This window comes from Podarcis tiliguerta (assembly GCF_965153285.1).
Source record: "Podarcis tiliguerta genome assembly, chromosome: 14".
Taxonomy (NCBI): Eukaryota; Metazoa; Chordata; class Lepidosauria; order Squamata; family Lacertidae; genus Podarcis; species Podarcis tiliguerta.
The window spans coordinates 5,739,709-5,753,468 of NC_139547.1; the positions used below are offsets into that span (position 1 = coordinate 5,739,709).

Here is a 13,760-nt window from a genome sequence, read left to right on the forward strand (position 1 = left end):
TTCATTCCTTCTTTCATTCAATGAGGGGATTCAATGTTAACTGCTGGTCTATTTTTAGCTCCTGCTTGGGAACTGAAATAGGGGAGGGGAAGATTCCTGAGGTTGCCATTGTGACCCTGAGTTTACTGGGCAGCTATTCAGCCCATGAGCTTATGCAAGCAAAATCTGTTAAGAATCTCTCCAGCTGTAAGCTGGCTTCCAGGTAAGCTGCAAGTTCATAACACAGCTGCCCCTCAGTCTGCCCAACATAGATCTCACTGGAAGAAGAAGGAAAATGAAAACAGAAGCTTGGATTCAGTTGTTTTGTGAAATACAATGGAGGGCATAAACAAACCAGAGTACCAGCTCCACTTCAGAACTAATGCCAAAGAAGGAAAGATCTGGCCCATTTTGCATCCACAGCTTTCCTCCTGCCTTTGCAACAGCAGCAGCCCATTCTATTCAGCCTGCACAGCTTTGAGTTATGACTCATCCAAGTGCACCTGCGCCATGTGTTAAGTACTGCTGAATAAAAGCCCAACACCTCCATTTACACAACAAAGAAACATGTTCTGCATCTCTCCCTCCTTTCTTGTTTGCTCTGAAAGGGAGGGATGGGTGGAAAATCCTGCCTGCATTTGATGTGGATTTTAAATACAGATTAATGTATTAACCATTTTCTTTACAGAATAAGACACTTTTAATACCACAACACAACCAAAAAGCATTAGATTATCACATTTATTGATGATTTTTTACCAAGCCACGCCAACCCCAGCTCCCCAATTAAAGCCCTTTATTCTCAAAGGACACATTTTGGAGCAAGGGAGATGAACAAACCGGTTGCTTGAAAGCATTCGTGATGTTAGGCTCAAGTTAGAAAAGACTTAATGAAGGCTTGAAAATCCACAAGGGCTTCATAAGGAACATCTGACTTGGTGATTTATGCATATTAATAACAGTCCTATTGAGGCAAGCCGAGCTGCACATGTCCTACGAATCTTAATGTCTTCAGCTCCACTGGAATTATTACCAATGTAAATTTCTAGGATTCTCAGCTATTAATCTGTCTGTCCTCCTGTTCAGCAACATAATGACTAATTAAACATCAAAAGACATGAACAGAAGATAGTTCCTAGGCCACCCCTCTTCCCATGAGAGAAATGTGCATGACAGGGACAAGTAGGTAAAAGTGTACAAATATTTTACAAATCATTGCTATCAGATGTTTAAAAGCACTACAAAGGTGTAGCTAAACCAGGGGCAAAACACTCATTTCACCCTAAAGGCCACTTTAGCATTATTGATGACACAAGAGGGAAAAATCTAAGTTACGCATAGAAAATCACTACCACAATTTTAAGTTTGCATTTTGTGTGTGTGCATTCTGATAACTCCCCTTTACTCTGTGCATGACCACAGGTCATTTTGAAGCCCTTTATCCATGCTCATCTCTGCTTCCCATTCTTTATTTCACGAAGCGTGCTTCCCACCTCTCCTCTCTGTGTGTGCATAGGACTGGTCTGCAATCTGCATCCCAGTTTGTCATTTTTTTCCTGCTTTCCTGCCCACAGATCTTTCAACAGCTGCAGTCCCTTCTCCTCTGTGCACCCCACATCACACTCCTCTCTTTTTGTCCAATCCATTTGTTCCTCACTTCCTCCTCCTCCTCCTCACTCCATTCCTTAGATTCCAATTTTCCTTCACTCTCTCTTTCACTCTTTCCCCTTCTCCTCACTGACTTGGGTCGCAGCAGCACAGAAGCCTTTCCCTCTTCCAACAGTTCATGGTAAGGGAGACTCAGGACTCAGCTACATTAGTAAAGAAAAAGTGTTTTATATGCATTATAACACTGTGACACCAGATGGTGCTGTGGAGTCCTGTCTTTCTCCAACATGATTTCCCACTATGAGGTTTACAAATCATTTTCCGGGATTTTTTAAAAAATGTGTTTAGATCCAGCCTCAGTAAAAGCGGACTGTTCAACATGTCCGGCTAATTGCAAGAGGATGAAAAACTTGACCAACTCCAACATGTCACCTGCTCCAGAAAGAGGAAGAGCAGTGCAAATAGTTATAGAGATGGCCACAATTGGTTGGTAGGCTTATGCTGTGCAAGCCTCAGTTAGATTTTCAAACAGCCCTCACATCGGCATCAGCCAGGTTGGCCACTGGTCAGGACTGATGGAGCTTGAGTCAAACAACTTATGGAGAACTACTGGTTAGTTATCCCTGCTTTATAACTTATTGCTGCTCAATTTTACTCTTTGTAACAGATACACAAAGAAAGCAATCCAATGGTAGCTGTTTACTGAAAGATAGAACAACCAACAATACTTACAGATGAAGGCAAACCTGGGGGCACTTTTCTTACTTTCTTGGTCTGTAGAGAATCTGCATATGAAAAGCCAAATTTTATCAACCAGCAGCATTAGTAACATTAACAGAGTAAGTAGCATTGCCGAAGAAAAACTGCCTAAATGAGAAAAGAACTAGAAAAATGTAGTCCTAAAGAGCAGAATAGTAGCAGGTGCTGTTAGAAAACTCTTTTGCCCAGCTACTTATCTTCCAGATTCAAATACAAATTGTTTTTTAAAAGGACACTAAGAATTATGAATTTATTTCCAAGATCTAGTTTAAGAGTTGAACCAGTGGATTCAGCCCTGTAAACACACCCAAATAGAGTTCACCTCCCGAAAGAACACCTCCTTATTGGGGAATGTTTAAGTACATGCTTCTGAGACATCATTCTGCTCTTGCAATTCTTTTGGGGTGGACTGCACATTACATGGGGAATGGATGACTGGGGAGGAGTTACAGAAGGAAAAAGGCAGCAGATGCTACCTAATTTTGCACTCAAAAGGGAAAAGTGCAATGTCAAGCTGCTGGCTCCCTCCTACAGCCCACTTCAATGCTCTCCCACTTTCAACTTATATGAGTCCTAAGCCGCCAGGTTAAAAAGAATATAAAATTCACAGGAGATAATGTATAATTAAACAAATTTCTTAGGGGGAAATAATTGGACATCTCCCTGAAAAGAGTGCTAACGTATGATTGACTCACCAAGAGAAGATGAATCATGAAGTGATCTTCGTCGTGGATTTGTGGTAGGAAATGGGTAATATGATGTTCCGGCTTTTCCTGAGGACATCAGACCTGGACTTCCAAGCCCAATATCTGATCGAATCAGACTTGACTGCAAAACAAACCAACAGGAGTAGGACATTAAAGGTCTCTCTTTCTCTGTGCCTAAAGGACCAGTACACACTAAGCTTTAAAGCAGGCATCCCCAAGCTTGACCCTCCAGCTGTTTTGAAACTACAACTTCCATCATCCCTAGCTAACAGGACCAGTGGTCAGGGGTGATGGGAATTGTAGTCCCAAAACAGCTGGAGGGCCAAGTTTGGGGGTGCCTGCTTTAAAGAGATGAAGTATAAGAAAGCAAAACCCACCATGATTCTTTGGCTTGTGCACTCTCCCCTCCCCACCGCTTTCCCCAACACACCTAGGAGGACCATGTTAGCAGATTCATTCATCCCTTCCTCTGAATCCTTGACTTGTTGTGTTGCCTAGACCAGGATTATTGTTTTTAAGAATGGTGATTGGTGCACCCACTGGCACTAGAGCTGGAGTCAATGACAAGTGGAGCTACTTAAGTCTAGTTTTGTCCCCATTCTCCTCCACGCTGAGTTTTACAGGGGAGACACTGAGACGGAGGAGGAGGAAGGTGGCAGCAAGGCTCCCCACCCCACCCCAGCACTCAGGCCTGTGCTGAGCTTGTCTGAGGCTCAGAGCTGGAGTCTTGTTAGAATTAAGTTACAAACAAAAAATCAGCCAGTTCCCAGTGGAGCCCCCTAACCGACTTAGCCCTTTGAGACCCAGGGCAAGTGTACCTGGGCAGTGGCGTAGCGTGGGTTGTCAGCACCCGGGGCAAGGCAAGTAATTTGCGCCCCCTAACCCGCTAAGTCCATCTCCTGGGCTGTGTTTGAAAAGGACTGGAGAAGTGTGTGACACAAGCTTAAGGCTGCTCCTTCCTGCTTGTCAGGCCTTGCTAAAGCAATATACTACAGTATTAGCACAACGTATTAGCATAGACTGGGCCTAACTCTCAAATGATGTGGTTAATGCATCAACCAATGACTAGTGAAAACCGTGGTATTCAGCTTCAATCTCATATCACTGTTCAAAGAAATGTTAGTTGTGGTTTTTTGGGGTTGTTTTTGTTAAGCCTAAGAATTATTTATTATTTTATTTGTTTGTTTCACAACATTTATGTGTCACTTGACTGCTAGGGCGCCAACTTGGACCCCCGACTGGGTGCACAATGCGCCATGCAGCACGTCATGACATGATGTGACACATTATTTTCCTGGGCCAGAGGTCAACTGTGCCTTGTGCATGCTCCCCCCACCCCTTGTGCCCTGAGAACTACGAACGAACTCCACTTCCAATTGACTTTTTAAAGCCATTTGTGAAAATAATTTCAAACTAGAAATAAAATAGAAATAAATCCTGGTGTGGGGCTCCATAATTTCACTGACGTGATAAATTGAACTCATTAACAATTAGAAGCAATGTTTATGTAATGACTGAAGCTGGCAACTCCAATCAATGGATTAACAGCAACTGCAAAACCTGAAAGTTGCCATAGTTCGCCTGTCCCCTTCTCAGCTTTCTTCTGCCTGGCGGGGAATGGCTCCTCTGTTAAATTAGCACAGTGCCATGACACCTCCCTAGATTTTGAGGATTCAGGCCAGTTTGTGCTAGTTTTAAAAAGTCATTCCTCTAAAAATGTGAGTTATTTATTTTTCTGTATTATTGCTGATACTTGAAAAAGTTTTATCCAGCTTTTTTGAAGTACTTCTGTTTGCCAAATCAAAATCAATACAGATGTAATTAATACATCTCATTGATTTTTCTGCCTAGCAGAACCAAGCAACCTTAAGATCTATCCTACCCTGAGGGCATCAGATAGAGATGGAATACTCCAAGGATGATCATAACACTATGAAATAAGCTTTGTATTATCAATACCAGGCTCGCTCTTGACCAAGTGCCTGGGGTCTCTTCAAAAAGATAAGTTTGCTGACATGATACACGTAGCTTAGTTCCTAATGCTCTTAAAACTGAATTGGAGACTTCTCGCAAGCTGGAACCTCGTCTTCTAAACTCACATCCAATTACTAAAGGATAATCAATAGCAAGCAATTCTCCTGGAATACTGACTAGCACTGCTTGGATTACTGTCCTCAGTAATAAGCACTCACTGCTGTAAGCTAATTCAAATATACCTAGCTAATCCACAAATAACCTCCAACAGACACCCAAAGAAAAAAGTCAGGGACTACACAAATACTGCGCCGACTATTCACCAACTAATGAACGACCAGAAACTATTTAAAATACCTAGGTGCTGACATCCATTTCCAAATAAACACGTTTAATTGAAACGGCAAGGCAAGTAAAGCTATTGATAAATTAAATATTTAAAATACTCAGGATATGAGTTTGGAAATCCACAGAACCTGCAGCCACAGACCACTCAAGAGTAGTGTTAAGGATTATTATATGGACTGGAGAACTACTGAATTCATTCTATTAAGCAAATATTTATAATTATCTACTATTTTAATACTATTCCAATAGAATTCTGTTGTATTTTTGTCACATTTTGTCACTGCATAAGAAAGCTGCCTTATGAGGCATACACCCCAAAGAAGTGGCCAAGATACACCTGTCATTTGAAGAACACTGTGTCTTCTTTTTCTTCCACTGTAAAACACCCACAATATCCACTGAGGTGCAAGGCTATCCATCCAGCACCAAAATAAACTTTGTTCTATCCATTATTTTGCACAGAACTCAAAGGATACAAAATTTGGATATAGTTTTAGGGGTACAGTCACTCCTATTGCTCAAAAAATATATAGTTTGTTGGGTTTTCACCTGTTTTATGCTGTATGAAATCTAATACAATGAATAAGCTTACATTCTGCTTTGTTTTAATGTGTAAAGTGGCTTACAATAATAGAGCATCATACAATACATAAGAGCATATACAGCAAGCCATTCATAAAACAGCTATCACAATGGAGCACAACAAAACAATAAAATAGGAAAATCATCAAGAGGGAGTAGCATTAAAGTAATAAATAATGAAGGGTGATATACATTGTTTTATATAAATATAGTGGGTTGCAGCCAACCAAGTTCTACTCAGAGTAGACCCATTAAAATTAATGGATCTGACTTACTCATGTCTATTAATTTCAGTGGGTCCACTCTGAGTGGGACTAACATTGAATACAACCCAATATATACAAGATATAAATGCTGCATTTTAAACTGTTGAATGTGTTACTTTTTGAAAAATAAAACCATGGGAACATCAAACATGGGGAATAATGACATTTAGAAATTATATTATATTGCAAATTCATTCTGCATGGAAATGTTAGAAATAAGCTCACAATTATCTGTAGGTTGTTAAGAATTCACTCTGGAGAATATCATTAGATAGTGAAAAACAAAGGAACCTTGAATGAGTAATCAATAGCAACTGCCAGAAAATGAGAGAGATTAGGATTCTCTCTGGTGGTTTGTCTTAGAAAGTTTTCATTAAATGCATTGTGCTAACAAGTCATTAGATAGGTACATGATCGCATAGCACTTAAAAATAAATGGGATCTGTTGGAAATCAAACAGTGAAGAATGAAAGGTCTAATAAATTCTTGATTTGCTGATAATTTCATCGTCCAGAAGAACTGGTTGATGAGATGAAAGGAATGGGGACCTTGGGTGGAGGTGACCACATCACGATACTGAGGAAAAGGAAATCTTGATCCAAGTCAGAAGTGCCTCAAATATGCACTAAAGGAGGTGCCTCAGAGTTCTGCTCTGGGCCTGGTGTGATTTAACGACTTTATAACATGACTTGGATGGAGTGGAGGAGATGATCATCAAATTTTCAGTGGACATCAAATCTTGGGACATTGTGGAGGCGTTGCAAACACCAGACATGATCTAAGATATTGACAGGATGGAGAACTGGTCAAACTAACAAAAATTATTTAAACAGAGATCAATAAAAAGTTTGGTATTTAAAGTATGAAAAATCAGATGTGCAAATACAGTATGGATGACACCTGGCTTGACAGCACACATATAAATAGGATCTAGGGGTTTTAGCAGACCATAAAGTCAGCAATGGAATGCAGCAGCTCAAAAGGGTAACGCAAATCTAGGCTGGATCAACAAAAAGACAGTGTCCAGTATAGGATTTCTACCTGTCCATAAAACATGGAATCGTCCCATTTTTGGAAGTAAATAGCTGTGTCCTGTTTTAATTTAAAATGGGACGCAGTTCTTCCATTTCTGAAATCATCATCAAACCGTGAGGGTAGGTCCTGTGGTAGGAGAGTGAGAGTTTGCGCAAAGCAAAACCAAGATGCACTGGGAAGGAGCAGAGTACAGTGCAGTGTTGCCCTTGTTTGAACTCGCTGCCTCCCTCCTGTGCCTGCTTGAAATGTGATGCCTAAGCCACCAATTGGAAGAGGAGCAAGAGGAAGAACCGCATCTCAGAGGAGGCAGAGTGTGATGGTGCTGACTGCCTGTAAGCTCCAGTCCCACGCTGCCAGAAGCACCTGCAGAGGGCAGAGGAGGCTTGGGGCCTAATGTTGCACTGGGTGCTCTGTCTTGGTTTGGGGCGGCAGCGGAAAGTGAGGGCAAGATGGGCAGCAGACAAAGCACCACCTTACACGAAACAAACATGACATGAAATGTCCGCTGCTGGAGCTGTTGGGCCACCACTTACTCCTTGGTAGCAGTGGCAGCAGCTGGCACAGGGATGGCACTGGGCTTCAACGTGGCACTCCAGGTCTCAGCCATCCCCAGCATCAACCTGTGCTGGTTCTGGGCTATCTGTTGGGCTGAGGCATGCAATGGAGAGGTGAGGAACAGGTGGCCAGGTGCAGGGGGAGGGGAGGGATTGGGAGTGGGAGAAGGCGGTCCTTGCTCACTCGTATGGTGGAGGGGGAAAGCATGAGTGAACGCGGGGTGGCAAAGATGGGGCTTGCACCCGACAGGAAACCAGAAGCCTGGGCTACCGCAGGAGACTGACAGACACTGACAGGCACCCCAGGATTCCAATTCATGGTGCTGCTGCACAAGTGAGAATGCTTCCCTACCTGACTCCTGAGTAAGTTTGCTGCTGCCTGAGTGAAATGCTGTTTCTCCAGCCACAGTGTGGATCATCTGGCTGGCACTGAGGGTTTGGGGCTAGAAAAGCCGCCCTGCACAACTCCAAAGTAAAAACTGCTCTTAATTTTTCCAATTCATTTGAATACTGTGCTGTTAGAACAAAGGTTGAGGAAGAGGAAGAGCTGTAGCTGCCTGCTGCCCTTTTAAATGCACTCCCTGTCTCCCCTATCTGTCTCAGGGTGTGTGTGGGCAAACTTTGAGCCCCTCGTTTCAGGGACTGTTCAGTCTTATTGATTTAGATAGATATTCACTTCCCTTTGCTGTTTGGTGCTAAGCATCATGCATTTGTCTATTGATGTAAGTGGGCTTATGCAGAAAGCATATTGTTGCTACATACAGATCTGAGAAATTTCAGTGGTGCAAATCTGTTCTGGATATTGTAAAAGGATCTTTCAGGCATGCCTTTTTGCACATGCTCACTCCAGATCCTTGGCAATGTACAACAAAAGGTCTCAGGAAGTGCCACTTACTATTGCCTTGCAAACTGAGAGTGCCCGAAATGTGCAACACAGATCATTTGTTGAAAGAAGCATTGCAAAGCAAACTTTGGAAGCATTTAACAAAGCTTTTAACCTTATGTTCTGAGGCAAACCTAGCAGTCGTGGAATTGGAGAACAAGACAACTTGCAGATTGCCTGAACAATAATATTAAATTATAGTAATAAACTCTGATAATTATAGTAATAAAATATTTATTTAACCGATTTATAAGCTGCCTTCTAGTGTGACTACCCTCACAAGGTAGCTTTCAGTCAATATTAAAATTCAAAAATACAGATGACTGCACACATATTACAAAAGCTATTGCACAAAAAGATAACAAGATAGAGCTGGAGGACAGTAGCTTCACAGAGGGGGAGGAGCATAGCAGAAGACTGGAAAACCAACAGGAAGTGAGCCAGAGCAAATGGCAGGCAGAGCCACCCCTCATTGGTTGTAAAGGCGGGCAGGTGGGGATTGGCTCAGGGCAGACTGAGGTTGGCAGAGCAGTGCCAGATGTGTAGCCTCCATTGCTACTTAGAACTGATACACATCATGGTTACATCACTGATACCATGGTTAGAGCAAACCATGGCAAGAAAGAGATACAACAAGAGAGTTTATAGCATGTCCCCAATCTCCTAACCAGGGTTAGAAAATCAGGACCTCCAGGTGGAGCATCGTAGAGGCATGATATTGATATATTGATAAATATATTGATATATTGATAAAATGGGAGAATTGTAGAGCAGAAAACTAACTTAAAACATACATATCCAGATCCTATACAATAACAAGCCATCTGCATTACCTCTGCATGCCCAGAAACACTAACAGCATTAGTTCTAATAAGCTGCTGAAATGTTTTAAAACTAAAACATTTACCTGACAGCCTGAGAGTCCTGGTTCTCGACCAAACAATGGAAATTGAGTTCTTTCTGATGTCTTTCCTATAAAATTAAAAATAAAAATGAACTACCTACATGCAGAGAACCTCATAAGTAGAGATTTAACAATACATCAATACAGCATAAAGGGTACATAAAAGAAAACAAGTACAAATGTTTGATACTTAAAAAGGTTGTTGTTTTTTTTATCAGAAGCAAAAACTACAATTATTAATTTGCACACTTTGGCTTAAAATGAGGAACTTGAAAAAAAATACATTTGATACACCTGCTAAACCTGTAATGAAAAATTCTAGCTTTTGATGCTTTCCAAGTATGAAATTATTTTTGCTGTTTGATATTGAAAAAAATGTTATTTACAAATTGCTGCTTAAGACTGCAAGGCATGCAGGGGTTGAGACCTAGATAATCTATCCCTCTTGTAACACAGAATTGGAGTTTCTTGGGAGGTTAATAAGACTGACACATATTTCACTATCGCTTACTTGAAAAACGGACACATTACTGTTAAAAAAGCAAAAGAAAGTTACCAATTTTCTGCTCAAGCAATTTGCCCCCAGCAACTGTCAAGAGACCAAGCAAATAAAATACCTAGCTTGCAAAATTGTTTGAAGCAGTATGAATCATGCTGTTCATGTTAACTGCACTCAGCATTTTCTTTCCTGTAAATAAGAAGCCCTATACCAAATGATAAACAGCTTTGACTAAAGTATGCAATATTCCAGGCAGGGTTTATAAACAAAATATTTGCACAAGACTAAATTACAAGCACTGAAAAATTGCTGCGGCAGAGGACAAGCTGAAATCTACATCTCTACAACTTTGTGGGAGAAGACCTTCCCAAACATATATTAAATAGTCACTTCCTTTATTTACAGACTGCTGCCGTTGGGCCTTTGTGCTCCCAGGCAGTACAGATTCACTCTGAAATAGGTAACTCCAAGGGCCAGAACAACTAGACCCATAACCAGCACTGCATGGCTAAATTCCAGATCTGAGATGATTCAGCCCAAACATGTGACATCAACAGCTCTTAGGATAGAATATACTTCTATTTCAGTAGAAGGCAAAGTCTGGCTTTGGGGTGGAACTTATTGTCTGCAGTTTTTACTCTTGGAAGAGTGTACTTCTAACTTGCTAGTGTGTGAAAACTCTTAGGAGTGGTTAGAAGAATTTCCAGTTAAACCAATTTTGTATGTGTGGTATGCCAGTACCCTCTTTTTTTCAGTGCCCTACAATAATGCAAACATCTGGTTTCTCTTAACAGATCAATGTAATTTGACATCAGAGCTCTGTAACAGGAATTAAGAATGCGGAGCCTTCTAGATTTTGTTGGACTACAACTCCCAATGCTGGCTGGGATTGATAGGAGTTTGGAGTCCATTCAACAACTGGAGGGTCATAGATTATCCATCCCTGTTCTATAACAGGCATGTTCTTCAATACATGGAAGCCATTTTAGCAAGTAAACAGTGTATAGAATAGCAACAGCAGAAGCAGCAACCACCACCACCACCATCATCATCATCAGATCAGGGGGTGCTGTGAATCCACAAGGTGACTGTTAATTACTTGAAGTTGTTACTTTTCCTAAAATATAGGAAACCATTTGCATTAATTTCCTGCAGCATTTTCTTGCCAGCTATTTTTGAAGAAAGATTTAGCGGCATGCCATATGTGAAGCGTGTATGCCCATGTAAAAGGTAGGAGTTAGAAACTGCATTATACAAGTTACTATTCTTTAATTTTTATAGGGTCAAAAGATTTATTTGTTCTCTAATTGCTCCCTTCCCAGAAAGATCTTTAGAGCAGCATATGGCCTTCCTGGTCATGGATATGCAATTCCATGCAGCTGACCGCCAATGTTATATTCCAGGCTCTTGAGATTTGTAAGCAACGTTTGAAGAACTGATAACAAGTACTGGTTGTTTTGATCATGTTCAAATTTTGTTTCCATTTTTAACAATGAGAAATATGTTGGTAGTGAGCTTTTCTGTATTTTTGTTTTTCCCTCCCTCCATATTGTATGGAATCTTTTATTTTTTTAATGAAGGTGGGTGCATTATTAATAAAAGAATGTGGGAAGCCAAAGACCCATCTAGGTCAGCATCTCGTTCTCACGGTGGCCTATGGGAAATCCACAAACAGGACCTGAAGGCCACAGCACTTTTCCCACCTGCAATTCAAGCAACTGCTATTCTGAGGCATACTTAGTAGGCTAGTAGTCATGGTTAGTAGACTCTATGAGTTTGTGTAAACCTCTTTTGGAGCCATCCAAGCTGGTGACCACCATTACCTCTTGTGGGAACAAACTATGTGCTGTGCGAAGAAGTACTTAATTTTGCTGGAAATTTCCAACATTCAGCTGCACTGGGTGGCCCCATATTCTAGCATTATGGGATTGGGGCAAACTTTTTCCTATCCACTTTCTCTGCAACATGCAGTTTTACACACGTAGAATTGTGTATCCTCTTATTTGCCTTTGCTCTAAACTAAAATGTCCAAATGTTGTAACCTTTCCTTACAGGGGAATTGCTCTTGAACTTGAACTCAGGTTTATCTAGCTTCTTCTCCAAAGAGCTCAGGGGTGGGTCTCCTGTGAGGCTGAGAAATAGCGACTGAGCCAAGATCACCTAGTGAACTTTGTGGCTAAGTGGGAATTTGAACCCAGGATTTCTTGGTCCTGATCCACTCTACAAGATCAGGCAGGGTTTCATGGCAACCCAAGGCCTCCTGCTCCTGCTGAGCATGGAGCATTTCAAACCCCCACCCCATGCTCACAGGAAGCATCTCAGGAGAAGAGTGTGTCCTGTCAAAACAGTGCTGCTTACATCTCCATTGCATTAATACAAAGAAGGGCAGGTGTCACTGCCCTGAAACCAGGTGGTCTCATGAAGTGGGATCAGCTGGGGATAAAACAAAGAGTACATTGGGAAAACCTTCTGCCCTCAACTTCCACTGAGCAACAGGCTGCCATTGAGTACTGGCAAACAAGTGGTGGGGCAGGGAAGGCTGTTCCAATATATTCCTTCCACTCGAACCCTCTCATTCTTCCAAGAGAGAAATATTAAATACACACCCTTCCCATAACGCCATCACAAAATCAAATATGCAACTAAAGCATTAATGAACTATGTCTCGTTAATCATTGAAACTGGTTTGCCAGTACCCTCCTGCAAATATCAGTGGCGGTGGCAACAGTGGCACCATATCCACTGAAAAAAAGAAAAAAATGGCACCTGCACAGAGTCCAGCAGGGTCAGCACTGTCAGTGCTGGGAGAAAACCCTGCTTCTCTACACTTCAGGATGCATTGGATGGCAGTAGTGATGTCTCTTTCTCTCTCATCTGCTCTGATCTTAATGCTTGGTGATTTCTGCCTGCACATGGAAAATATCCAAGCTGGTTGGAGCACTGATGCGGAAGTAGACAGCTGAACACTTTGATCTTTCTTGAATACAGTGGTATCTCGGGTTACATACGCTTCAGGTTACACACTCCACTAACCCAGAAATATTACCTCGGGTTAAGAACTTTGCTTCAGGATGAGAACAGAAATCGTGCTCTGGCGGCGCGGTGGCAGTGGGAGGCCCCATTAGCTAAAGTGGTGCTTCAGGTTAAGAACAGTTTCAGGTTAAGTACGGACCTCCGGAACGAATTAAGTACTTAACCTGAGGTACCACTGTACCGTTTATGTGAGCATCCATAGATATCTGGTTGGCCACTATGGATGGCGTTTGGTTTGATCTAGCAGTGCTTTCATTTTGTTCATTTGGCTTCTCCTAAACATATTCCACTTCACATACACACCAATAAGCATCTAGGAGCAGAGGAAAACCACATACTTTCCCCCAAAATGCATGAGATCCTAAAGTATAATGGATTGCTTGAGCTAAGGTGGAGGGGATGGAGGATTACACACTGGAGAGGTACCATGTGCAACCTGAATATTTGAAATAGTTTTCATTTTCCAATAGCTGCTTGTTTAAAATTTGAGCAGCCTATTTGTTTCTAGCCAGTGTGCAGAAAATGCTAATCAAACAAAACTCACTAGCAGTAAAGGATCGGACTATAAAAAGGCATGTAGGATTGCATGTTCCCTTGCTTTTATTTCTGCTTAATGTTGCACCTTAACA

General features: G+C 41.6%; 1 protein-coding gene across 24 annotated transcripts in view; it reads right to left on the reverse strand.

Moving 5' to 3' along the window:
• Nucleotides 1-13,760, reverse strand: part of TCF12 (transcription factor 12) — a 142,777-nt gene that overhangs the window by 54,460 nt on the left and 74,557 nt on the right. For all 24 annotated transcript variants that reach the window (XM_083413046.1, XM_083413058.1, XM_083413041.1 and 21 more), the window contains 3 exons: nt 9,603-9,667; nt 3,042-3,174; nt 2,320-2,372 (listed from right to left, as the gene is read on the reverse strand). In XM_083413046.1, coding sequence (XP_083269172.1) covers nt 2,320-2,372; nt 3,042-3,174; nt 9,603-9,667 — 251 coding nt within the window. The remainder of the gene's footprint in view (nt 1-2,319; nt 2,373-3,041; nt 3,175-9,602; nt 9,668-13,760) is intronic.